At 42.9% G+C, this 26,730-nt stretch overlaps 1 protein-coding gene across 1 annotated transcript in view; it reads left to right on the plus strand.

Annotated features, from left to right (window-relative positions):
* LOC120389361 (amine oxidase [flavin-containing] A-like) overlaps nt 1-21,547 on the plus strand; it is a 60,050-nt gene extending 38,503 nt beyond the window's left edge. Inside the window, exons 4-15 of the mRNA XM_039511888.1 lie at nt 6,006-6,110; nt 7,401-7,492; nt 10,357-10,498; nt 11,070-11,219; nt 11,575-11,734; nt 12,559-12,655; nt 14,631-14,684; nt 15,586-15,643; nt 16,110-16,207; nt 17,680-17,791; nt 19,660-19,722; nt 20,225-21,547. Coding sequence (XP_039367822.1) covers nt 6,006-6,110; nt 7,401-7,492; nt 10,357-10,498; nt 11,070-11,219; nt 11,575-11,734; nt 12,559-12,655; nt 14,631-14,684; nt 15,586-15,643; nt 16,110-16,207; nt 17,680-17,791; nt 19,660-19,722; nt 20,225-20,380 — 1,287 coding nt within the window. The 3' untranslated portion in view covers nt 20,381-21,547. The remainder of the gene's footprint in view (nt 1-6,005; nt 6,111-7,400; nt 7,493-10,356; nt 10,499-11,069; nt 11,220-11,574; nt 11,735-12,558; nt 12,656-14,630; nt 14,685-15,585; nt 15,644-16,109; nt 16,208-17,679; nt 17,792-19,659; nt 19,723-20,224) is intronic.
* The last annotated feature ends 5,183 nt before the right edge of the window (nt 21,548-26,730 follow it).

Genomic DNA, 26,730 nt, shown 5'->3' on the forward strand with positions numbered 1-26,730 from the left:
GAGCTTCTTCCTCCCCACTAAGGATACGTCTATACTGCAGCTGGGAGCATGCTAGTACGCAGACGCACACTAGCTCTGCTCAAGTGGTGTAGCTGGGGGTAGCATGGGTGGCAAGTCAGGCTAGCTGCCTGAATACAAACCCTCCCAGACTTTTTGGGTACATACTTTGGTAGCTAGCCCAAACTGCCCCTAGCTACTTTTTAGTGCAGTAGCTCAAGCAGAACTAGCACGTCTGTTTCCATACACGGGGACGCATGCTACCAGTGTGGATGTACCCTAAGAATAAAAGATAAAAGTGCAGCCAGCGAGGGTGTGAGCAAGTCGGTGTAGAGATTTGTGAACTGCAGAATCAGCTCCAATAAGGGGAGCAACAGACATTCTAAATCTGAATGTCCTTGTCCTTTATGCACGAGCACTTGGGAAGAAGGGCATGATGGCATAAGGAGCTTCCTCTCAATCCCCATCTGTTTGCATTGTGCAAGGCCCAAGGACAGTCTCAGTCCCTGCATTCAGGGGAGCACAGGGGCTGCTCCTTCTAGGTATCACCGGGGTGTACATTGCCCCAAAGGAGGTGTGGGGGAGGAGACAGGTTTCAAAACAAACACACACATACCTCTGCCCTCCCCCCCAAGATCAGCAGACAGGAGTAGGCCGTGCCATCCTCAAGGTGGGTGCAGCTGTGCACTTCCCTTGCATGTTTTGAAACTCAGGGTGGGATTGCATCTCCCTGAACTTTGCTTGGGGTGGGATGGCTCCAAAGTGCATCCTTCTAGGACTAAATGCCACCATTTAGCCCTGTATGTGCACAGTGCAGCTCTAACAGAGACCTTCTCTCCAAAATGCTTTTGCTAAGCACTGAGCTGTGGATCATCAGATTGTTTTCTTTTGTTTGGTGTGAGGTAACTAAGTCAGGCAGGCAGCAGGATTAAAAGTCAGTAGGAAAGTGCTCAACATCCTAGGGAAAGAAAAATTAAATAAACTCTGTGGGTTAGTCAGGCAGCCAGGCTGTTAGCACAGAAGCGAAGCCAGAAGGTTATTTGCTTTTCAGTTAAGGAATCAGTAGTTCAAGGTAATCCACCCAGAACATTATAACTAGTATAAAAATGAGATAATTTCAACCCTTGCTCTCTGCAATTAACCCCTCTGTAAAGAACACAGACTCCACTGATGTTCTGCTTGAGATGTGGAAAATTTTAAAAGCAGTTATGTAAACTCTTGGGCCAATAACCACTTGGCCTGGATTCCCCCCTCCCCTGGAAACACGCATGCAAGAAGGTGGCATGGGGATGGAAGATGTTCAGAAACTACAGTGATAGGCACCAGGATAAGCATCTGCATAGATAGATCAATGATTTCCCCCTTGGAGCTTTCCTAGTACACCTCTACCCCGATATAACGTGACCTGATATAACACGAATTCGGATATAACGCGGTAAAGCAGCGCTCTGGGGGGGGGGGGCTGCACGCTCAGGCGGATCAAAGCAAGTTCGATATAACACGGTTTCACCTATAATGCAGTAAGATTTTTTTGGCTCCCAAGGACAGCATTATATCGGGGTAGGGGTGTATCAGTTCTTTGGGTTGAAGTAGTAGCTTCCCTCCCCCATCCCGCATGCTCCACAGATCTCCTGAGGTCTCCAGTAGGCCCAGGCCATCTGCATGGAGGTCCTGTGTCTACATGCCAGATTTAGGGACCTCTAATCCCAGCCCCACCGTCTCCCTGGCAGTGTGGCTCCATTGAAGCCATGTAGTCAAGGACTTCCCCAGCTGCTGCTTCCTCCAGGATCCCACTCCTCCTGAAGTTACTTTCCCTGGCACAGAACAACTACATAGAAGTTAACGCTGCCTCATGCTGTATTAATTGTCCACTGTTCTAATTCATTGGTTTGACGGGAGTAAAAGGTGCATCCCGCTTGATTCTTCCCCGCTCCTGAACACCGCACATCATTTCACCATCTACAGATCCCAGACTTCACTGAGGTCTCTCCACAGGGTCCAGGCCGGCCAGGAAGGTTATTGCTGTAGAAGTCACCAGCACCACACATACCCCCTCACACCTCTACCTTTCTTTGTGGGGGACAAGGGAGTAATTCTGAGGGAAAGATCCAGCCCCTGTGATTAGAATCTCTCTAGAGTTTCGCAGGTGAAAGGAAGTAAATAAAGGACCCCAGTGATCCTTTCTGCTACTTTCTTTAGAGAGCCAGTTTGTCACATCCGGGGTAGGGCATGGAAGCATTCCTTGTGTGCCAGAGCTCTGTCTGGATTCAAAGACAAGTCTCACACACCGTATGTGTTAGTTGGACTGGTGCAGCTGGTCCTCCTTGCTCAGGCTCTCAATGCTGTTGGTCAGCAGAAGAAATTAGTCTTCAGAGCTGCTGATCAAACACCTCAGCCAAAGTCTAATCCTCGGCCCACCAGCGTCAATAGAATTGTTGTCATTGACTTTGTAAGGCCCAGGATTTGGCCTCCTAAATACCATTAAAATTCCAATCAGTTACCAAAAGCTGTTAAATATCAAGCCAGTGCTATTGCCTCAGATTAGCTACAGAAAATAAATAAAAGCCCAGTAATTTCAGTATTTGGATTGTGAGCTCTTTGAGGCAGGGACTGCCCTTTTGTTCTGTGTTTGAATAGTACCTAGCACAGTGGAGTCCTGGTCTGAGACGGGGGCTCCTAGGTGCTGTGCTGCAATACCAAGAATAGTAAATAAAAGAAGAAATGAGAGTCAGAAATAACGCCAAACATTTCTAGACTTGCTCTGAGTAGGCTTACATTACATGGTGGCTAAAATACTAGCAGCCGGTCTGCACTAGCTCTAGCACCAGTGTGCCTACCCGTGGAGCTGAACCGGGGCTAGTGCAGCAGTGGGAAACATGAGGAGAACACTAGTGTGTAGACAGCCTAGAGAGCGTGCTGATTCTGTCTGTCACATTCAGCATTAACTGTAGTAAATCAGAGCAGAGTTTTTGGAGTATCTGAGCATTTTGCTGCCTAATTCAATTAAATCAACAGCTAACATTGGCAGAGCTGCTTTGGGAAAAGGCCTATACTAGAGTTACTGTGAGCTAGTATTATCTGGCTCTTGCAGTGGACACTGATAAAGGAGTGCCTCGGTTTAAATAAGCGATGGGAGGGATTTATTTTGAAAATAAATTATCACTTTCATAAAAGTGATTCTACCACTTAAAAAAAATAAACACTTTCTGGGATTGAGTAAAACAGGCTTAAAATGTGAAGTGCTGTATGTTAGCTAGTCCATTCCCAATGGAAGTTCAGTACCCATATTGCCAGGTTGTGTGAAGGAAGGTCTTTATTACACAGTAAACAGAAATCGAGCTTCTTTCAAAGAGAAAGTACCTCCTTCTTGTCTCTATATTGGCTTTCTGTAGCTAAGAGTTGGGTAAGGTTTGTTCCACCTTTTATTTGTGCAGCAGATAGAGCTGTGGGAAGTTTTCATATTGCCATTCATTCTGAAGAGAGAGTTTACTTCTGCTCGTTCCCGCGCTGTGACCTCTGCGTTGCAATACCTAGCTTTGTAGCCTCAGTAATAATTAATCTTTAAGGCAATGAGATGGTGAACTTAAACCTTGCCCTTTGCCTTTCAGTGGCATTCACTTTGTTTTATGGTGAGAGTGTGTGTGTGAGGGGCAACTAGAGTCCTGATTAATAATAATTAAGCTTCACAAATACAGTATATGATAACTTTTTTTTAAAACAAAGCAGTAAGAAAGATTTAAAAAAAACAAATTATTTGCTACTTCCTATAGCTTTTATCCATTATGAATAGTATCAGTTTACCAAGCTAGGACTTCTGCTGTACTAGCCAATACATCATGATTCAGCTTCCATCCATTTGTATCTGCTCCACCCTACAGCACAGCTTGTTCTCTTCCAAATTCCACTTTAGAGCTGCTGCCCAAAGAGAAGGAGGAAGCAGTTTGTCTTGATCCAGATAACTACCTTGCAGCTGGTTCATGGGAGCCAGGGGCGGCTCCAGGCCCCAGCACGCCAAGTGCGTGCTTGGGGCGGCAAGCCGTGGGGGGCGCTCTGCCGGCGCCGCAAGGGCGGCAGGCAGGCTGCCTTCGGCGGCTTGCCTGTGGAGGGTCCGCTGGTCCTGCGGCTTTGGTGGACCTCCCGCAGGCGTGCCGCCAAAGCCGCAGGACCAGCGGACCCTCCGCAGGCAAGCCGCCAAAGGCAGCCTGCCTGCCATGCTTGGGGCGGCAAAATGCCTAGAGCCGCCCATGATGGGATCATTCATTCTATTCTAGTAGCAGCAAGTGCACATAGTGCAGCCACATTGGAGGGATGTGGAGAAGAGATTATGGGCAGCAATTCCCACCTCATCCTCCCCTAAAAAAAGATGGGGGAGAAATTGTGGCCCGGATGGTTGAGAATGTGTACAAAACAACGCTGAGCTAAACAAGCTTCAAATCAGTACCCAGAGGGAGTGAGCCCTGTTTCAACTGCTCAACATAAATTGGAGGGGGTGGGGGAAACCCTTAAGGACCTTTGGAGCCTGAGCAGGACTGAGAGTGGGAGGAGGTGACAGTGGCTCCAGGCATTATACCTAGCTGGGCCAGGAGCTGGCACGGTACCTCCTAGATTTGCTGTGAGTGCACATTCACTAACCAGCTCTTGCTACAGTTGGGACAAAGGTATAGCCCACATTCCCCATCCCATCCCAGAGCAGCCCTTTGGCCTCAAGTCATTGTGTGGAGATAGAAGGATCATGACTACACCTTACTGAGGGATCAAATGGTACTGGCTATGCCAGGAGATCCCACCCCACCCTCCCTGTGCAGTACTATGACTGCCTCCTGTACCTTCCCATCTCAGCACATCTACACTAGGAAAGCCATAATTTGACCCTGAATCTTGAGGTTTGGCTTCTTGATTAGTCTCACCAACTCGGATGGTGAAATGCCCTTTTGTAGGGTTTTGGTGTTAGGATCTTTGTAGAAAGCCAGTCAGAAAAGACTTAATAGGGCACACCCATACAACACAAAGTCCGTGGGAATTTGGCCATTGATTTCAATAGGAGCAGGAGCAGGCTCTAAATGGTTTGGTGAGGAAAAAATGTTGACTGTTGATCCAGCTCCAGCTAAGAGCTGTCAAGAGAACCAACTGTTCAAATGTATGTCATTTCTTGTATGTACTTCTTTTTAATTATTTCCCAGGGTCATCTGAAGTAGCCTGTATAGCTGCAGCAGTTTCCTGGCGTATTCATAACAAGAATTATTTTCTGAAGCCAAAAACATCTGGAGGGTTTTTTTTTGTATTGGTTTGTTTTTAGTATAGAATTTTTTTGATGCTAGTGTTCTCAGGATGCATCATATCACAAAGGAATATGGCCAAGTTTCTACATCTAGTGACTGATGATTGGTGACTGCGGTCAAAAATATTCAGATAGTTCTGAAGCCAATTTAGAGTTTATCCAAACTTTTGGTTGCTTGCTCAGTGTGAACCACCAAATCATCTCAGTTCCAACCATCAGTAACAGGCTTAGCAGCAAGGAATACTTAACATTTAGGACTTGTCTTCCTGAGGAGTTATTCCAGAATAGCTATTTCCTGTGTGTGGATATTTTGTGCATTAAGACATTTCTTATTCTGGAATAAGAGCATCCATACATGGAGTTAATCAGGAATCGATAATCTATTTTAAAGTCACACCCTACCTTATTCCAGATTATTTTTATGTGTAGACAAGCCCTCGGGCATGGCTGAAATCTGCTCTATTATCTGAAACCAGATGCTACAAAAACTGAATTTCGGGATCCAATTAAGACAACTTGGTTTTCTTGTTTGTCACCTGGCCTACTTGTTGATCAGCATTTCACACAGCAGAAATTTGTCCAGGATTCATTTACAAAGAATTTTTGGGTTGAAAGTTAATTATAATATTGCTTTGGTAATTGCAATTTCTGTTTAATTTGTGCTGCCGTGAAGCCTTGGTCCATTTTGTGTGTTGTATCTCAGTTGGTTACCTTTATTTGTGCATTTCAGGGGAAGTCCTACCCATTCCGGGGTGCATTCCCTCCAGTATGGAATCCCATAGTTTACCTGGATTATAACAATCTGTGGAGGACAATGAATGAAATGGGGAAAGAGGTATGATATAAATGCAGACTGCATATATATCTATTATGAGATTACCATTGATCTTGGTATCATAGGGAATAGGCTTTTTAATATGAAGGTTCAGAAAAACCATTTCAGAATTCCCATATGGAGTGTCAGACAACAACCACCAACACTGAACGATATCAGGGCACGTACACTGAAAGGGTAGAAGTGATTTTATGGCTAAAGATTGGAGGCTGAAATGTGCTATTTTACTAAAGGACTTTTAAAAATGTCAAGCCCTGGTCCATGGAGGAGTAGACTGTGTTTAGACAGTCTACCCTTTATAAAGGGTATAGCTGCAGGGCCCCAGGAAAAGCACTGTATGTCACAGAGGTAAGATTCCTGCCTGGCTTGAGGAGAATAGCAATATGTTACTAATCCAGACCAGTAGGGGCGTACTACCTCCTGTGGTGGCGCAGTTGTGCTGTCCAATGAATTGGGAAAGAGGCAAAGTCTAGACTCTGCCCACGTGCTCAAGGATGGGGCAAAGCAGCGGATGTGCTTAGCACTTGCTTACCCCTACTGAAGGTCCAGGAAGGCCATGCCAGGAGTTGGGGGGGAGGGCGAAGTGGGGGCTTACTATCTCTCCCTAGAAATACCTGTTATGATGTATTGATGTTCCTGGGCAGCTGTGTAAGATGGACTACAGGCTAGTTCACAGTGATGTTATTTTTAAAATAAAAATTTGTAAATGCTTCAGAAATGGAACTTTAAAAATTCTTGACCATCCACTGTGCAAAAAAATCCCTGCAGAGGATTCCAAACTTTCAAATATCTGTCAACTGTTCCATAACCCTGCTACTGAACTGGGGACCAATCTGGCAAAGACTTACACACATTAATAACTTTCCTCACACAAGGACAAGTTACTCACATGTGTAAGGTTTTTCAGGATCAGGTACTGCATTATGATGTACCTACACTGAATGCTTTCTCCCAGAAATCTCTGATGATACCTTTTTTTTTTTTTTTTTTGGACAAGATTCAAATAAACAGTAGTGCGTTCCTGTGTTGAGACTTGTAGGCAGCAGATCGTCGTTAAATGTGTAGTTCAGTTTTACAGTGTACATAAAAGGCCAGATTGTGCCCTCAGTTATACTCTGGGTTTGCATAAGTGTATCTATTGATGAAACAGAGAGGCCAGATTTACACCAGTGTACCAGTAGGTGGGAGCAGATTTGACCCACTATATTAGCAGGGCTGGGACTGCAAACTACATATGACTAGGTAGTAATATACTATGCACTAAGTTTAATATTTTGACTTCATTTGTAGATCCCTGCTGATGCACCCTGGGCGGCCCCACATGCTGCAGAATGGGACAAAATGACAATGAAAGAGTTGACTGACAAAATATGCTGGACCAAGTAGATAACATTTTATTAACTTTAAAATCCTCTAGCTTCCTTGGCACATTATATGATGGGATGTAAAGTGCACTTACGGAGGTCTTGATCATGCTCCTATTGACTTCAAGTGGGTCAGGTCAGACTTCAGTTTTGCAGATGACGCAAAGGGAAAAGGGATTGTAATCACTTAAGAGGAGAGAGTTAAAAATATAGAATGAGCCTGACAAATTAGAAGTTTCTGAAATCACTGAAATGAGATTCAGTAAGGACAAATGCAAGGTGGCTAATGTATGAAGAAATAATTGAATGCTCAAGCAAAGAATAGAGGATAATTGGGTAGACAGTAGGAAGAGGGAAGGTTATAAAGGTATAGTGGATGATAAATTGAACGCATTAACAGTGCTATGCTGTCACAAAGGCAGCAAATGTGATACTAGATTGTCTCAACAGAAGTCCCCATGTAAAACAAGTTAAATGATTGTTTCTTTTTGTTCAGCATTAGTGAGGCCACAACGAGGGTAGTTTTTGGCAGTGTGGTATATAAAAAAAAAGAAAAGACAAATTAGAGCAAGCCCAAACATCATAAATAAAAATGATATATGGGTTTTACAGCAGATGGTCTATGAGGGCAGGTTAAGAGAGTTGAACATGCAAGGAGCTGAGCGTCTCCTATGAGAACTGAGCAGTTCTCCTGTTCGGCACCTGGCAGCACCAGGGTCTTAGATTGTAAGCTTCTGTGGGAATGGGCATTGTCTTTTCCTTGTCTATAAAGTGCTATGCACATTCCAGGTGCTATGTGAATTAAAACACCACTGCATGGATGTGGAGTCAATACCTCCAGTTGTGGTCTGCTCTTCCTTCCCCATCTCATAGAATCCTCACTATAATAAGGCAAACAGAACCAGGTAGACTGTATTAAACATATCCTACCTGGCTGTGCCATTCCCTTACACTGTACTAGAATAGCTTCCTCCTCTATATTTAATACAGTACCTTTTATTTAGGCAGTTCAGCATTGTTTGCCTTTTCTTTCTTACTACTTTTTAGCACTATATCAAAGATTTCAGACTATTTCTCCCTCAAGGTATTGTGCTTCTCCGAATCCTTCTCCTGCTCGAAGTCTTACAGAATATGGCCACTAGGTTTCTGTCCTGATCATTATTGCACAATATTTTCCATACAGTTAATTTTATAAGCCACTTGTCTTCCCATGCATGTAGTCCAATGGTTCTCAACCCCCAGCCCAATCAGCACACAGCTGTGGCCCATGTGACATCCTCAGAGCCATACAGGTAGTATATATACACATGTGGATGCAGCCCACATAACACACAGAGAGCTGCTTATGTGGCCCACAATGGTAATAGGTTGCAAACCGCTGTTGTAGTCTATGCAAGTAATTCTGAGCAACCCTTTCTACACCAAATGGACTTGCTTCTAAGTCAATAACTCACAGATGTATAAGCAGTACTAGATTTATAATAATCTGTATGCTACGGTGCCTCTGTGCAATGTGAACAAAACTGATTCTAGTGCTGAGTCTTGTAATCTTAATAGGGATGCTGAGATATGCTGAAAAACTCAAAACTCTGTTTTATTCCCTTCAAACCAATCAAAGTTTCCTAGCTGCTGCTCAGAATGGTAGTATTACAAGTAGGAAACTGATCTTTCTGCATGCTGGGTGCTTTTAGATCCACACCAATAACTTGTAAAGGCAAGTAAAGTGCATGGCTAAGAAAATAAATCTACCTTCAGAACCAAAGTAAGAAAAAGCTGTAAAAGTTCACAAGTTACATATTCCATCAGAGAGAGCGTGCTAAGTTGGCTACCTCAGCAAATCAATAGAGATTCTCTCTGTTAATGAAACTTTTTATCTGGAAGCACTTTGACTCTTTTTCATAAATGATCGAACTTAGTATATACTAATTAACAAATCACAAGTGAAATACAGGTGAATGCTCTAATTCTCTGGTGGTGTAACACTGTTGTGTTCAGTGGTATTACACCAGCAGGGAATTTGGCCCTGTGTGTATATATATATTTACTATGATTGCTGCCGTTGCTGTACATTGTAGAACTTAAATTTGACTAGGCAATAAAATTTATTGCAGTGACAGGTGGGAGAGTAAGGAGTGGCCTTGGAAATGTACTCCTTAAGCTACCAGGGATGTATCAAACCATGGGAGTGGTGTACTTGATGAGCTCCCCATGGAGGAGAAAGGAAGAAGACCTCCGCTAACTGGCTATCAAATGCATCTCCTGTTGAGAAAGTATTTGTTTTGTGGCAGTAATGGCAACTGGGAAACTAGTTAAGAAGCAGGATAAATAAGAATGGGTAAATGGTAGGGAGGTTCATATAAACATATTCAAATTGTCCTTTCTACATGCCAAAAATTGAATTGAACAAAAAATGATCTGTGTGCTTTTGGGTAATAACCTTGTTCAAAGATGATAATGAAAAACTAATAATAGCCAACAGCAAAGTAATATTTATTAGAGCTTAGTGAATAACTGAATTTAAACAAAACCTGTTCTGAACCAAAACAGAATTGTTATGGTTTTTCTCACCAAAACAAACAAAAAAAAACCCACAGACATTTTGTTCAGGTGCAATGAAATATTTTAAATATTGTTTTGAAATCATATTTCATTTTGAAAGTGTAGTTTCAAAACAAAATGTCAAAGCCAAAACATTTTGACATTTGCAAAAAAAATTCCCCTTTTTTTTCAGCTGAAACTATTAAGTTCAACCTGAATTTGTGATTTGGTTCAGGGTCCTGAAAAATGCATTTTTGGTGAATGTACTAATTATCCAAAAACTTTTACCCAGCTCTAATATCTACTTCCTAACCCTGTTGTCTGTGCTTTTATTTTACATACAGAGCTGCCAGAGAGTTTGCTACTCTCTTTGTGAACATCAATGTCACCTCTGAGCCACATGAGGTCTCTGCTCTCTGGTTCCTGTGGTACGTGAAGCTGTGTGGGGGGACAACCAGGATATTTTCCGTAACCAATGGGGGACAGGTACAGAATGTCATATGTTTCCTTTCTTGAGACCATAATGAACAAGTGTGGTGTTCTTTTCCACAAACTTAACACATTCTCTGCAGTTAATGAAAAGATGAATAATCAGTTTACACAGTGCAAGCGTTCAATATGTGTTTGAAGGTGTCAAATTATCATCTATGGGAGCTCTGTACAATGTGACATCTAATCAATCTAGGCCTCAAGTTAAATCAGGACAATTTATTTAATTTCCCTCCCCAGTCTCTTCAACATATAGTTGTTTTTTTGTTTGTTTGTTTTGTTTGTTTTTCTGCTGTTGTAATATCTGCCACTTTAGTTTCCATGGTCACTTATCATTGAATGTATGAATGCCCTTCAAGCATACAAAGCAAGTGTACTTCAAACTAAAGTGTAGTAAAAGTGTACTTGGATAACTTGATTAGTTAACTCAAAACAACTCTTGAAAATCTGGCCTTTTTTGTGGGCTCTGTGCACTTGAAAATCTGACCCTGATCTTCTCATGTGTTAACAGAATTTATTGTAGACTCTACTCTCATGATGATTTCTTGGTGGGGTTTTTTGTTTCCAGGAGCGGAAGTTTGTTGGGGGTTCTGGTCAGATTACAGAAAGGATAAAGGAACGCCTCGAAGGCAGCGTTAAACTGGAGAGGCCTGTAGTTCGCATTGATCAGTCAGGTGATAATGTCATTGTGGAGACTCTAAACCATGAGATATATGAGGTAATTCAATAAAAATATAGTAATTTGCATTTAGTGGGGCGGGGGAAAGAGGAGGGAATGTCTGCGGCAGCTCTTAGCCAAATGTAATCAGCACCACGCATTTGTGCGTCTCTGCTTCTCAGACTCCCCTGAAAGTCTTTGAAATCTACTTTACTGATTTATTTATGAGGGGGTCTCATATTAGTGTATTGTTAATTGGCTCCTGACATTAGTCTACCTTCTCCCTGCTTTATTTTATTGTGTTGTTTTATATTATAGCGCCCACAAAGGTCATCTTAAATAAAGGAAAATAATATTTCTGTTAATATCTAAGATTGCAGTTGTGTGTGTTATATATCAGTGCTTTATGTTTCAGGGCAGTTATGTGATTAGTGCCATCCCCCCAGGCCTGACTACAAAGATCCATTTCAACCCAGAACTACCATCAGAGAGAAACCAGTTAATTCACCGTCTTCCGATGGGTTCTGTCATTAAATGTATGATGTACTATAAAGAGGCCTTCTGGAAGAAGATGGGTACGTGGGTATCAACTACGGGGGAAAATGAAAAACTTGGGAGTTTAGTGCTACACTAACTTCAGAGTCATGGGTTTATCATCTTTAAGTGTTGGAGAACGTGCAAACATTTTTCCCCAAAACTGTGTGTGAGGATGCTTCATTTCCAACATCAGAACAGGCACCATTGCATTAAACAGGTGGATTTTTTTTTTCATGTTATGAGGATTTCTCTCCCTTCAGCTAGCCACTAAGTCATTCCACTGTTGTCCACTACAGGGTTTCTTGCACCTACCTCTGAAGCATCTGGTCACTGTTAGAGGCAAGATACTAGACTGGGTGGACCAGGGGTCCGATCCACTATGGCAATTCCTATGTTATGTCCTACCCCTTCTGTTTCTACCCTACTTCTGTGTAATGCCCGTTGAGAATTCCACAAGGAGTACAAGATTGAGTCTCCCCTGATTAGATTTGCCAAGAATAGGGTTCTGGTGTTTTAGGCAAGGTACTTGAGGAACAAATATACTATATTTCTACTAGAGTCTGCATTTTTTTGTAGTTCCTGTTATTTGGTAAGAGTACGTCTCCATAACTTTCTGTGAGTCACAAATAAATTAAGACAAAGCAACAAAGTCCCCATTTAAAAACAAATTAGTATGTGTGTATACACGCAGTTTGGGAAACTACTGACAGGGAGAGAGAGAATGCTAGAAGAAGGTTCCAGATTTCTAGGTACTATCAGTGAATGAAGAACAGCTATGCATTTACTTTTCAGTGAAGTTTTTTCATTACTACCAGTACATAGTACTCAGCAGTTATTATATCTGTTTCCTTTCTCCTGTCAGATTACTGTGCGAGCATGATTATTGAGGACGAAGAAGCTCCAATTTCAATAACCTTAGATGATTCCAAACCCGATGAATCGGTGCCTGCCATTATAGGGTAAGGCACCCCTAGTCCGTGTTCCTAGATTTATAGATGCTTGTGAAAGGACTTGTGGAGGGGATTGGAAAGCATGCAAATCACTATAGGGGATATTCACCCATTATGAGGATGCATGCAAGGCACTCTGGGCCAACTGCAATCTTTTGGCATCCTCTTGCGTGGGATAAAGTAGCTATGCAGCCCCTTCAAGGCTCTGCATTCCTTAGAGCGAGGCTTTGCACCAGCTGTAAGTAGGCCAACGCAGAGGAGGCTGGTGGGAAGGGAGGCACATTGTCCAATGTGCCTATTCCCATGGTTGAAGTTAAGCACACATTTAAGGGTTTTGCTGACTTGGGCCCATAGAAATTAAACCCCTTACTCAGATTTACCAAGCATCTTGCTCCAGCTACACGGGAGCTTCTCTCTTGGCCATGCTGAATACTGAAAATGCAGTTGACAGAGGCCATTGTTTGTCTTGAATCTGCAATGCACTGAAGAGATGAAGGACTGTTCCTCACAGCATCTTGTAATTCAGTCAAAGCACAGCTGTTTGATGACCAATTCAGAATTCTGGAGAAACTGCCAAGTATTTAGCATTTCATTTTGGAAGGGGAGCTGGAAAATGTGTAACAGCATTTAGTGGCTTTTGAAAAGAGTGAATTAAGTGAATATAAATTTTAAAAAAATCTTTACAGAATGTTTCCATTTTAAATCCAAGGTGAACCTTTCAAACCAGCTGAAAAAACACGTGTGTGTTTGTGTATATACACCAAATAATTGCATGTACAGTACCATACAGAGAAAGCCAAACACTCCTATTGAATTGTGTAACATTATGGACACACAGTTCTAAAATATCCTTGTTCTGGACACCATGAAACCCCCTAACATTCCTCTCAAGTTACTGCCAACAACAGGAATGTAAATGTATTTTCTTGCTACTAAAATCAAGTTGGGATCATCTCTTTGCTAGTATGCACAACTTTATAAAGGATTCCAGGAGCCAAATTTACCGAGGTGCAATCCCATTGAAGTCAATGGAATTATTCCAGGAATCAATTTGACTCTAGCAGTTACTGATAGGAATGTGACTGTAGCCTTCTAAAATGCTTGTCATAAAATATATGTTGTGTCTACTGTAGCCTCACTCCCCTGCAATTGCCCTGTAGCTGACCTAATCATGGATCTTTTAAAAAAATAAATTGTATTGGCTTTGTGGCAGGGGCAGCTACCTGGGAACTTAGAGGGACAAGAAAACTAAAGCCCAGTTCAAGGAAACTCAGGTCTTGATCTTAGCCAATTTGGATTTAGATCTCGATATGGAAAGAGAGGCTGCACGTGTTGTGTTGGTTGATTCTCTCCTCACACTGGATGAAGATCAGGGTGTTGCCTAATTCTGTTCCCACTGAAGTCAATGGGCATTGTTCCACTCACTTTAGTGGGAGGAGAATTAGGCCAACGCAAAGCAATTTTGAAAATTCCACTACAGGGGTGTCTATTGATTCTTCTAGAACTGGGAGCTCTCTTTGATACCAGTTATCATAGGGTACTATTGACCCCTGTGCAGACCCTAACAGGGGTAGATGAAGTTGCTTTCAAAGGGCTCGGCCCCTTTCTGAGATCTCCCCAGGCTCTCCCTTGTCAGTAGTCCATGCCTCCCTCACCTTAAGATTGAATTGCTGTAATATGCTGTACCTGGGGCTACACCTACAACTCCCTAGGCAGCCTTAGCACAGCACGTGGTAATCAGTTTTGTTAGCTTCCTGCGCTCGTTGTACAAGCTGATCATTTCCAGATATAATGCAAGAAGCTATTGAATATGGATCAATGTATTGTGTGATCATTCAGCTTTTTATATGATAAAAGAATTACTTACCAGTAGTGGGTTTGTCTCACTCATTGTAAAGTCTTTTTAAGCAAAGACTTTATGCGCATGCTTTGTAAACCAGTCTGTATTGACACTGCACAATACTTGTGTCCTCTTTTTCTTTAGTTTTATCCTTACAAGAAAGGCCTATAGACTTGCACGTGCCAGCAAAGAAGAGAGGTAAGAACTTACAAATTTCAAAGAGTTGTTCTTTAGGATACTTCACCGAGTAATTTTATATACACATAGAGCAACTACAGATAATAGTATTCCCCAAACTCTGAGGTCTAAACTCAGCTTGCGTAGGTAGGCACAGCCCCCAGTGATTCCAGTTTAAGGGTATTTTAAAGTGTCCACATGCTATCTGTTTTTTCATGTTATCACTAGCACATTATCTTTCACAGATAGTCTTGGGGCACTGTTTTTGTCCGTGACAACTGCTGGTTACTGCAAAGATTCCAAAATGCTTCCTTCCTTCCTGACCATTTTCACATAGCTGGTCCATTAGTGAAATGAAGGGAGTGCTGAGGTACATAACCTTTGGTGTCCTTCCCCTACATGCCAGACAGAAATATTCCAACATTTATTATTATTTACATAAATGTATAAACATCTGTGTCTACAACAGTACTATTTCCACAACCATATATGAAAGAAGAGTCCAGTTTGAAGCCTGTTCTGTTATTCATAATAAATAAAATACCATTGAGTATTTTACAGGTCAAAATCTGCTCTCAGCTACCCTGTTGTAAATCTGGAGTGATTCCATTGACTTCATTGGAAATATTCCAGACTTATACCAGTGAACCTGAGTATAATTTGACTCTGCATCCTCAGATAACTGTACAAACATTCATTTAATGGCACGCAGTCCAACATGAGCCTCCCAAATGTGATATCAGGATTTTACACTTAGGCATTGGTGTTTGAAAATTTGGCCTAAGAGTATGAACTTGGAAACTGTTGCACATACAAAAATAACTTTTTAACATGTATTGAAACAGATTTTAATGTTAAGAACAGCAGCAAAGAATGAGGTTCTTTTTCATTTGTTTTCTGATCAGTTTATATTTGTGTTTAGGAAGAGAAAAATCTGTGAACTGTATGCCAAAGTGATGGGCTCAGAAGAGGCTTTACATGTGAGAAACCACTGCCTGTTCTTTTATTTACATTGTGGTAGTGCTACTTGTTTCTTTTGAATGGTGAAGCAAGGACAACGTTTACATTTTAGTTCTCAAAAGCAATGCATGTTATGCCATATGATATCCACTTCCCCAGCTGCTGGTGAACCCTAAACACAAGAGGGAGACAAGAACTGTCTCTATACCAGAAAAGAGGATAAGAATTGTCAAAAGTTGTCTATATTATATGGGAGAGTAATGCTCCAGAGAAGTAGAAACCTGCTCATTTTGTGCTGTTGGATAGTATTAACAGAATGCAGTGGCAGTCCTGTATCAGCTTTGTAATATATATAACAAAGCTGATACAGGATAATATATATATTATCCTAGTTTTGTTTCCTAAAAGCCAAATATTTACTTATTTTATTTCCAATATACTAGCCAAGGGCTTGTTCTTTCTTTCATGTCTCATTAACTATTACAGCCAGTGCATTATGAAGAAAAGAACTGGAGTGAAGAACAGTATTCAGGGGGATGTTATTCAGCCTACTTCCCACCAGGCATCATGTCTCAATATGGAAGGTAAACTAGATAACATTGTGCTTTTTTTTTTGTAACGTCTTTGTAATTATTACAATATTCTTTCCATACAAAACACATTGAACATACAGCATATGGGTGAAATTCTGCCCCCACTGAAGTCAACGTCAGTTTTGCAGTTGACTACAGTGGAAGCAGGATTTCACCCACAATCTTCAGTGAAACAGAACACCCAGGCTAATGGACCTATGTCAGCAATACAAGACCTCTTCTCACTAGGTCACTGCCCGGTTTTTGCTGCTTAAAATGTTTAATATGTTCCTTCAGTGCTTTCTGAAAAAGTGATGCTGTGACCACTGAAGTCAATGGGAAAGTTGCCATTAACTCAATACCTGCAAGGTCAGGCTCAGGCAGCGCTAATTCAGTTATAGTCACAGGGAAGGAATAAATAGGGATATAAGTAAAATTCTTATATATAAACCCACAAACAAGGACATGCAGTTCTTACACCTAACTAGCAGCACAGGAAAATTGCTTTGTTCCATATGGTCCACTTCAGCTGTTAGTGATTAAAAGTGTAGCTCTGTTACTGAAGTACTTGCGGCGAACATGAGTCCTTCCTGCACATAATGGGAACAACCCAACCCATACATCCTTGGCAGGGGCACACTGTGGCCCTTTTAAGATTTTTCTCAAGCTGGCTGCCAGTCGTCTGAGGAATACCCTGGCCATGTTTCAGGATGCTGGGGAAACCCTGAGCCATGTGGGTGCTATATTTTATTAGCCTGAGTGCCGTGCAGTGATGGGGGAGGTTTACGACTTTGCCCACAGTCCGAGCTAATCTCCAGCAGCTGTTTAAAGTCTAACCCAGTGTTTTCTCTGTGACCACTAGAGACTCTGTCTCTGTGAAAAGGGAGTGCAGTTCCTGTGGCTGTGTTGCCCAAGAAGCTTGTGGCATTTGTGCAGGTAGCGTCTGAACGATAGCAGCGCAGGGTCCTGACGGAGGAGGTGCAGCTTTCCCTGCTTCATACAGAGGCATCTCTCTCTCCTCTCCCATTTGTAGGGCTGCATGCTAAAGGGGAAAAGTTCTGCTGAATCTCAAAATATAAGAGCAACCCATCCCTGCAAAGGCATTATTCACATCCAGTTGTAATGGAAGAATAAAAGCAAAGCAGCCATACAAAGGAAATAAGTTCATTTAACCACAGTGCATTTCTGGAGCCTCTTAGGATTGTTCCCTATTCAAGCACTAAAAGGAGACATCTTCTGAGAGATCAGTTTATGTCTTGGATTTTCTCTGATTTTCTGTCTTGACTAATGTTAACATGTTGCACATAGCAGCAGGTAAGCTGCTAACCTAAGGGAAAACCTAATGTATTTCTTTCCCTCTCCATACCAGCCCTTTAGGAATTTTGAGAAACTTAACAAGCTCTAGTGTCAAGGGCAATAATTGCTTTTAAAATGATTGTCAGCCTTCAGTTAGTGGCCTTTGACATTTTACATTTGTTTTAAAGGACCATTCGCCAGCCCCTCGGCAGGATCTACTTTGCTGGCACGGAGACCGCTACCCAATGGAGCGGGTACATGGACGGGGCTGTGCAGGCGGGAGAGAGAGCTGCAAGAGAGGTACGGATAACCACTTTTCCTTGATCATGGCTATTGAAGACCAAAAGAGGCCAGATGTTTCATGGAAGATTCAATCTTAATATCTGACTAGGAGTATGTCTGCATTTGGAGCTGGGTCTGAGATCCCCAGCTGGAGGAGACATATCCACGCTAGCCATCATGAGGCTAATGCACTAAAAATAGAGTGTAGCTGTCCTGGCGTGAGTGACAGGGCCACCCCAAGAACATGCCCATCAGAGACCCTAGGTACATACTCAGGGCTAGCAGCCCCTCCCATCACTCACACTGCTGCAGCTACTTGTCATTTTTAGCCTACTCCCTCACTGAGAGCTAGCACAAGTGGATCTCCTTGAGTTGGCCACAGCTCAAAGTGTAGACATACCTTGGGAGCGTTAGCTACGGTAACTGTACTAATGAAAGAGGGCACCTAGAATGAACAGATTCCAAAACACCGCAAGCCAAAGTTTAACTATATTCTGTATATTATGAAATCCTTTGAGGTATTACAGGTTAAAGTCTCAGACAAATCAGAATGTTACCAAATTCATCACTGAAGTATTAAATCCAAACCTGTGCAATCTGTCTTCTGCCTAAAAATAAACAAGCCCAACTCTGCCCTCAGATATACCCATACAACTTCCAGCAGAGTCCAGTATTTGGTTTAGCTCATTATGGACTTGTTGCACTAGATATTATTTCCAGTTATAGACCCTTAAAATCTGAGCTTTTTAGTACAAGTGATCACTCCCTTCTGCTTCTCTCTGACAGAGAACACTTAGCTAAGTTCTGTCAATCCATCATGGGCAACAAACAGTCTGTTTGCTTGGTGGGTTTTTTTTTGTTTGTTTTGTTTTTTTTAAACAAATAGCACATCCACGACTTGCTTCTCAGTCAGACCAGCACGGCAGCTGGGAGCGAGCCTCCCAGCCCAGATAGACAGACTCCCGCTAACTCTGCTTGAGCTAACGCACTAACAATAGCAGTGTGGACCCTGCAGCACGGACTAGCCACTCGAGTCCCCAATCCGCCTGACCCCCTGGGTCTGGGCTCAGCTAGCGAGCCCAGACCACCATCCCTGTCACAACATCCTCACTGCTATTTTTAGTGTGATAGCTAGAGCAGAGCTAGCATGAGTCTGTCTCCCTAGACTGGAAGGCTGGCTTACAACAGCAGTGTGGACATACCCAGGATAAAAGGACCTGAAAGTGGGCACAAATTATATTTTATCCCCACTGTTCCTTTACTCTGGCAGAACAGTGTAAAGGAGGCTTAGTGGGACTGAGAATCGGGTCCATGGCTTCCATTTGATGTGATAGTATAATATTTTAATAATCATATAAGTGTTTCAGATCACCCCTCCTTCTCTTTCCCTCTACACACCTTAACAGTGGTGGATACAAAGACATTTACCTATTTGTGCTGCAGATACTTTATGCCCTTGCAACCCTCTGCCCTTGTTACAGCACTTCGGTGTTCTGTTGTTTTAAAAACACTGGTTTTTATATTCTCCAAAAAGCCAAGGGATAATCAAGAACCTTCAGAGGCACAAACTTACCCGCCTGTCCCTTTGATCGGCAATCCAACCAGCATCACTGCCAATAGATTTTCAATCTCATGAGTGACGCAAGATTAAATTTTACTTTAATATTTCTCAGGCTGGGTGATTAGACTGTCTGGGAACCTTTTCGCCTGTGCCTGGTGGGATGAAACCTGTGACAACTGTCTCAAGTGGGAAAGCTGCACAAGTCTCTCTGACGTTTAGCTTATGTGAAAAAAAAGTTTTTCATTTTCTTCATGTTACTTAATATTACCAGCCTGTGCTTATTAACTAAAACATGAATGTTCATGTGGTGTCATTTTTCTTTCAGATACTGTTCAAGATGGGAAAGATCTCAAAGGATGAAATCTGGATGCCTGAACCAGAGTCAGAGGCAAGCTTTATCTCCTGTGTATCTGTAGATCAATAGCTAAACACACTATTCTGGTTACTAGCCCTAGCTAAGTTCTTATAGCCATATGAGTGCTTCGGATCACTTAACATTATGCATGAATTCATCTTCCCAACACCCCTGTGAGGGAGGAAATTATTGTTTGCTGTTTTGCACATGGGTAACTAAGGCCTACAGAGAGTGATTTAATTGCCCAGGGCACTGCTGGGAGTCTTGGAATCACCAGGAAATGAACCTGATTCTGCTGATGCCCAGTCCAGGTCCTTAACCACAAGACCACCCTTCTTGCCTAGCCTGTTGTCTGATTTACATCAGTGGTTCTCAGCCTTTTCCATACTGTGACCAAATTACAACAGAAGGTATATTGGGACCCTCCATTTAGTTAGAAAGAAAGAGAAGCCTATGATTTATATAATACATCAGTGAGCTCTGTACTCCCCTCTCATGGCAGAGGTGACCTAATACTGAATGTTTGCTCCTCCAGGATGTCCCAGCCCGGCCAATCACTACCACCTTTTGGGAGAGAAACTTGCCGTCTGTAGCAGGACTGCTGAGGCTGGTTGGATTTTCCACTTTCTTCACTTCAGTGGCTGCCATTGGGCTGTTTGCCTACAAAAAGGGGCTGCTAGCTCAAAACTAAAGAGTGTCCATGGGAAATTGCACACTTGCTGCTTTCCCCTTCCCAATCCAAGGGTTATCTTTGGAGAGGAGTCACACGGAAGGCTGGAAAGGGCAAGAGACCTTCTTTAGACGTTCCTTTGAACACCTGCATTAACACACCAAACCCATTCAAACTAGGGTCAGTTTAACAACAAAAAGATCAATTGTAGTGAAAGAAGTGGCGTTTCTAATTTCCTTCTAAGTTAATTTGTCTTGATTGACAGCATAAAATTAATTGCATATATTTCCTAACATCTGGAGGGGACAATCCAGAGCAGAAACTTTGCAAAGGGCAAGATGCCTTTTCGATAATGTTTTCTTCCATTTGCTGTTTATTAATTTCACTTCAAAAATAAAATAATATATCTTTGTTTTAAATCCATCTCTGTGGAGAGGCTGAGTAGGTTAGAGGGCTCTTCTGTAAAATTCCTGCTGCACGGAAGACTGACAAGCCAATCCGATTTACAACAGCAAAAAATTAATTAAACATATTTGATTAATTATAGCTAGAGATACAGAACTTAGCCATGAGCTGAATGAATAAAGATAATTAGCATCCCGGCCCCACTAGTTCAATACATCCAGAAAAAAGCAATTCAGGTGAACTTTTTGACTATGTTATTGATCAAATGGCCACACTTGTCTAACAGTGGAGATCTGTATCTCAGTTGTCCATTTTTTGTGGATTATGTGGACACATTATGGATCTGTCCCATACACATGTAATGCTGCTTGGCCTACTATTAAAATTGACAGACGTGAATTAGCGAAGTTATAGACCAACTGACCTAGGATACTAAAGACATTATTTTCAGAGTGGTAGCAGTTTCCTGGCTCCCTATTAATTTGCTGTTTTCCTTCACGTATAATCTGTACTGCCTTCTTACTTTCAGGGGAAATACGTGTGGGGCTGGAATTACTGCCTTGTAAATGCCATTAATGGATGCTTCTGCCTGTCCCACTGTTGTACAAGAGGTATTTATTGCTACATTCCAAGAATGCTGCTTGTACTTGGAACTTGAGTGTTTATTTTCCAAATATCAGAGGGGTAGCCGTGTTAGTCTGGTTCTGTAGAAGCAGCAAAGAATCCTGTGGCACCTTATAGACTAACAGACGTTTTGCAGCATGAGCTTTCGTGGGTGAATACCCACTTCTTCGGATGCAAGCACACAGCCGAAGAAGTGGGTATTCACCACAAAAAGCTCATGCTGCAAAACGTCTGTTAGTCTATAAGGTGCCACAGGATTCTTTGCTGTATTTTCCAAATAAGCACTTTTTTCCACATGTTAGTTTAGAGTACAAACAGAATGATTTTAATAGTGCTTAAGGCCTGATCCTGACATCACGGAAGCCACTGATATCCAGGGGAGCAGATGCAGGCCCTGAATGAACATAAATCTGCACCTCTCGGCAAAACTGAATCAAGGCTGTCTTCTTATATCATGGGATGCATAAAACCACTCAGCTGCATTCTGCAGGTCTCTCATGCTAAATGATGAGCTCAGAGAAGCCGGAGTGCGTCCACTGATTAAATTAATTTGGTGTTTACAACTTGTTTTCTGCTGGTGCTGGGCTATAGTTGGTGTGGTGTGCTCTCCAAAAATATTAACCAAATAATCACTGTTATTAACTGAAATGGAATATATGCATTTCAAACTGTGCCATTGTTATGAACTGCTTTTAAGAATGTGGATATTGTATGTATGTCCAGGAATTCCATTGTAATTCAACAGTAGTGAAACGTGCCTTTCAATATTCCTCAAATCTTGATACAAGGATCCATTTTGTAAAGCTTTCTTCAGATTATTTTGCTTGCATCATTTTTGTGAGTTTGCCCAGTGGTTCTACATATTTTGAACTTCACCATCTGCACCTATGTTAAAGCTCTCGGTACATCACATACAATAAAGCCAAAAAGCCTCCAATTGATCTTAATCACCAGACAAAGAAAGATAAATCTTCTCAACTCATGTGACTTCTCTCCCAACCCTTAGAGAACACATGAATGTAGTTCATCCTGGAGTAAACTCAGTGTAGGCTCTGGTGAACCAAGGCAGGAAGCTACTTCCAAACCAAAGGACTTTTCACTGAGACAGCTTGTCACCAGTCCCCTTCCAATAAAAAGTGGGCACTGTTAGTGCCAGCACTCAGATGATCACAACTACCACAGTCAGAAAGGTACTTTCTCCACTAGAGAGCACCAAACTATTTACCTCTTCACTCAGACCCATTGCATGCGAATCATCCAGGCTGCACCATTTTTTTCAGAAACCAGCCAATTATTTATAAGATGATCTGGAGAGTTTATCTTCAACTTCCCTATCCATTTGGCGCGTGCACACATTCTCTCTCTCTCTCTCTCTCTCAAATTTAGTTGTTGGGGAAGGACACAATAATACCAGCAAGGAAGCCCCTTGGAAATGTTGGATTTTTAATACACTCAAAAGAACTAGATAAGTTCATGTAGGATAGGTCTATCAGTGGCTGTTAGCCAGGATGGGCAGGGATGGTGTCCCTAGCTCCTGTTTACCAGAAGCTGGGAATGGGTGATGGGATGGATCACTTGATTACCTGTTCACTCCCCCTGGGGCACTTGACATTGGCCACTGTCAATAGACAGGATACTGAGCTAGATGGATCTTTGGTCTGACTCAGTATGGCTGTTCTTATGTTCTCAGCGGCAGTACCAAACTCTTATTCAAAGGGAGTTTGTGGCAGTCTCCCTGCAGAAAGTATTTTAAAATGGAGCATTTGGGAATTCAGTTCTGCTTAGTTCGACAAAGGAAGAAGAGCAGCTACCCATGTTATTTGCGAGACATGGGTAAGTCGCCTTAAACCACTCCAGCAGTGGCCAGCTGAGGATTCCCATGCACTGGGGAATCCTCCAGCAATGCAGAGTTAGTACAGAAGCAGCAAAGAAATCCTATGCCACCATGCCTCACGGGCAACATGTCAGGGGCACGGCCAGGGGAAGGGAATATCAGCAGAGTTGTGCCACACATCGGCAATCCCTGGCTGCAGGAATGGCCCTGTGGGCCGCTGCGGACAGGCATAACCTAAGGCACCCCTGAGCTGCTCTAAGTTGCACCAGCGGTTGAATATTTCCCTGACTTAATACATTATATCACCGGTTGGAAGTGAAGGGAAATAACCCAATGATACCCATAGCTAAAGTAGGACTAAAGCAAAGAGACACCAGTATTATTAGTGGTGGACATATTTCTTTTCTAGTTTTTCCAGCTAAACACAGGCAATGCTTGCAACGTACTTCACTGCTACTGTGATGGAATAATTCAGCAGAACGTGTCCTGAATAATTTAACATCGCCCAGTGAGTGCTCCAAAACAGCACAGAGAAAAGTGCTCCTCACTCCCGTGGAGACTGTAAATGGTATTTGAAATAAAAGTGTTTGATTAAAATTGGCATTTTAGAATCTCCTGCTGCCTGAGGCACCATGCTGCTGCTGAAAAAGGACAGCAGTTGGGGTTGGGGCAGAGATTATGAAGCAGAAGGGAAACCGGTAAAATACCCTTTTGACAATCAGTACAACTTTAATATTAAAACCAAATGTGTAAACAGCCAAGTTCTTTCTGAAACCAATTTTAAGATAGAATAGGATGGAGTTTATTATCTCTGCCTGGGCTCAAATTGAGCCATTCCCATCATTACAAGCGCTACTGTTGAAACAAAAGCGGAAGCACTTCCTTCCACTGAGAGCCTATCATCAGAAGTTGGCTGGGCCCATTTAGTTATGTCTTCTTGCTATTTTGACACATGACTTCAGCGCTCATGAAAGATGTGTCAAAAGAGGCCTTCACGCTTCAGGGCTGTCAGTTTGCCAAGAGGGGCAGATAAGCACAGGCAAGCAGTAGTAACACAGGCTTCCTTGCACTGACCCACCTGTGCAACTATCCCCTCACCAGCAGCTCTCGCTGAGCATCCTGGCCCATTTCAGTAATGCACCTAGTCATTGCTTGACTTTAAGGCTAGGAAGTCAATGGATGCTTAAAGTGAAGCATGTGCTTAAGGTCTGCACTGGATTTAGCTGGAGTGCTTGGCATCTTGCAGGCCCAAACCCCTGAACGGATTGAGCCAGATTCATCCCTACTCTAATGCAAGCATCAGTGCTACAACAGAAGGGAAATGGATTGTGCCTCCTCTAGTCAGGGACTGCCAGGTACTAATGTGGTCCCCTGCCACAGACTACAGCAGCCTCAGAGCTGCCCTACTTTGCACCCCGTTACCAGTGCAGAGCCTCAGAACAGCCACGCTCCCTCCAATGCCTTTTCCCTCAGGCCACCCCAGAACACTCCCTGGCCCAGGAGTGCTGCAACAAGGAGGGGTGGAATGAGTTTATTGTACTGAATTAGGGAATGCATGGGTAACAGGAGTGACCTGTAGTTCTCCAGGGATATAATCTCCTGATTAAAAGAAAGGAGACAATGTTCTAACCGGCTGGGAAAGCCCAAGGAAACACTCAACAGTTATCCTCACAGCTGGTTCCACAGTGTGCTGTCTTTAAGGACAAATACAGTATCAAGTTACCGGCATGGAGTGACTGCACTAAGCCTGATGCTAGGCCCCTCAGAATGGCCGGCGTGAGGCTTGTCTTTGTAGAAGACTGAGCTGACTCAGTCGGCAAGGCCAAGTGTCTCTGCATCATCACTTAGCTCGGACTACATACCACACGGTCCAGCCCCCTGTGGAAGATGACGGAACAAGCCCCTGGACTCTTGTAAAGGCGGGGAATGCTATGGGCTCACCACAGGAAAATAAGGGCTAGCGAAGGAGCGACTAAGAGAAAAGGGGGAAATAAAATCTCCAAAGAGGGAGCAGTTAAGGTTAAAATCCAATTTAAAAGTATGGGGGAGGGAAATCAAGGGGAAAGACTGATATGTGATGTGTTGAAGTAAAACAGATCAGAGCAAACACGGATTCGGGGAACAAATGCGAGAAGAAAAAGCTACATATCAATGAAATAAAATAAGAAAGTAGTCAAAATGTCCAGACAGTATTAAGAGAGGAATGTGCTGCAGACCCCTAACATCTCTTTTATTGTCTATCTCAGATACCATAACCGTAGGACCTGAAAGCCTCACAATCTTTAATGTATTTATCCACACAACACGCCTGTGGGGCAGGAAAGGGCTCTTAGCCCCATTTTACAGGAGGAGAACTGAGGCCCCAAGGGACGAAGTGACTTTCCTGAAGTCTCACAGGCAGTCTGTGGCACAGCCTGGGATCTATGGCTTCCAAGTGCCAAGCTATTGCTCTATCCATCCTTCACTTTTAGTTTGCATAAAGGGTTCAGAGATTACAAGATAACCAGTGCTCAGAGGTCTGAACCTGTGTTGGGTTGCACCTGACAGAGGTTAATTCAAATTCAGTCCTAATTAAAGCCGGGAGGGGCAAACAGCGCCCTTGTACAAGGGATAGCCACCTGTCACACACAGGCCTCTGCTTGACACTCACCAGGCTGCTGTGTTTGGGTCCCAGCTCACTAGACCCACGTGCTCATTAGCTTCCATGAGTCTGAGCAGGCTGCAGCATTGTGTCTCTCTCCTTGAGCTCTCTGCCACATTTCCTAAGCATGGACTGTCTGTAACCCCTTCACAGAAGCAGAGCCCCACAATCCCCTGGACCTGTGCTGACCCCTCAGATTCCCCAGTGGCCTAAGCGCACCCTGTCCCACAACTCCAACCTTATGGATATTCTGGGTTTACAGTTTAACTCTTCAGGGACACATGATATGTGAAGCAAGCAGACACCTATAGGCTTTACAAAGGTTTCTAAACACATTACTCTTTCCTCGGATAGCACAGAAGATACACGGAGCCAGACAAACATCATAAAAACATCTACTTGCATTTCCCTGCCTCAGTTTTCTCACCATTCTAACATATTCTTTGGGCTTCAGTCTGAGTCCTCTAAAGAGTTCAGGAGCCTTCCTGCTCCCCAACACATGTCATCTCGTCCAGAACATGGCATCTCTCTAGTCTTTCCTCTATCTCTTTCCTGTTCAACCTTTTTGTAAAAAGTAAAATGGCTGGTTATAACTACCAGCCCCCTTGTCAGCTGACTCCTTGATCAGCCTCATCAGGTGATCAAAATACCTTATCAGGGGACCGGTTGCTTAGTCACCACCCCCTAGAGTTAACTTGAGACTTGAAAAATTGCTTTTCCTTGCATGGCAGCCAGCTCTTTTTGTCCAAAGGTACTCCATTTAATGGATGATCAAAGTTGAATGACCTTCCACTGTTAGCCCTGTGCCATCAACCCTTGGTATTTTAGTCCAATATGGAGGTAAAGGATGCAGGAAAGCAAAGACGA

Source organism: Mauremys reevesii, linkage group 1, assembly GCF_016161935.1.
Source record: "Mauremys reevesii isolate NIE-2019 linkage group 1, ASM1616193v1, whole genome shotgun sequence".
Lineage (NCBI taxonomy): Eukaryota > Metazoa > Chordata > Testudines > Geoemydidae > Mauremys > Mauremys reevesii.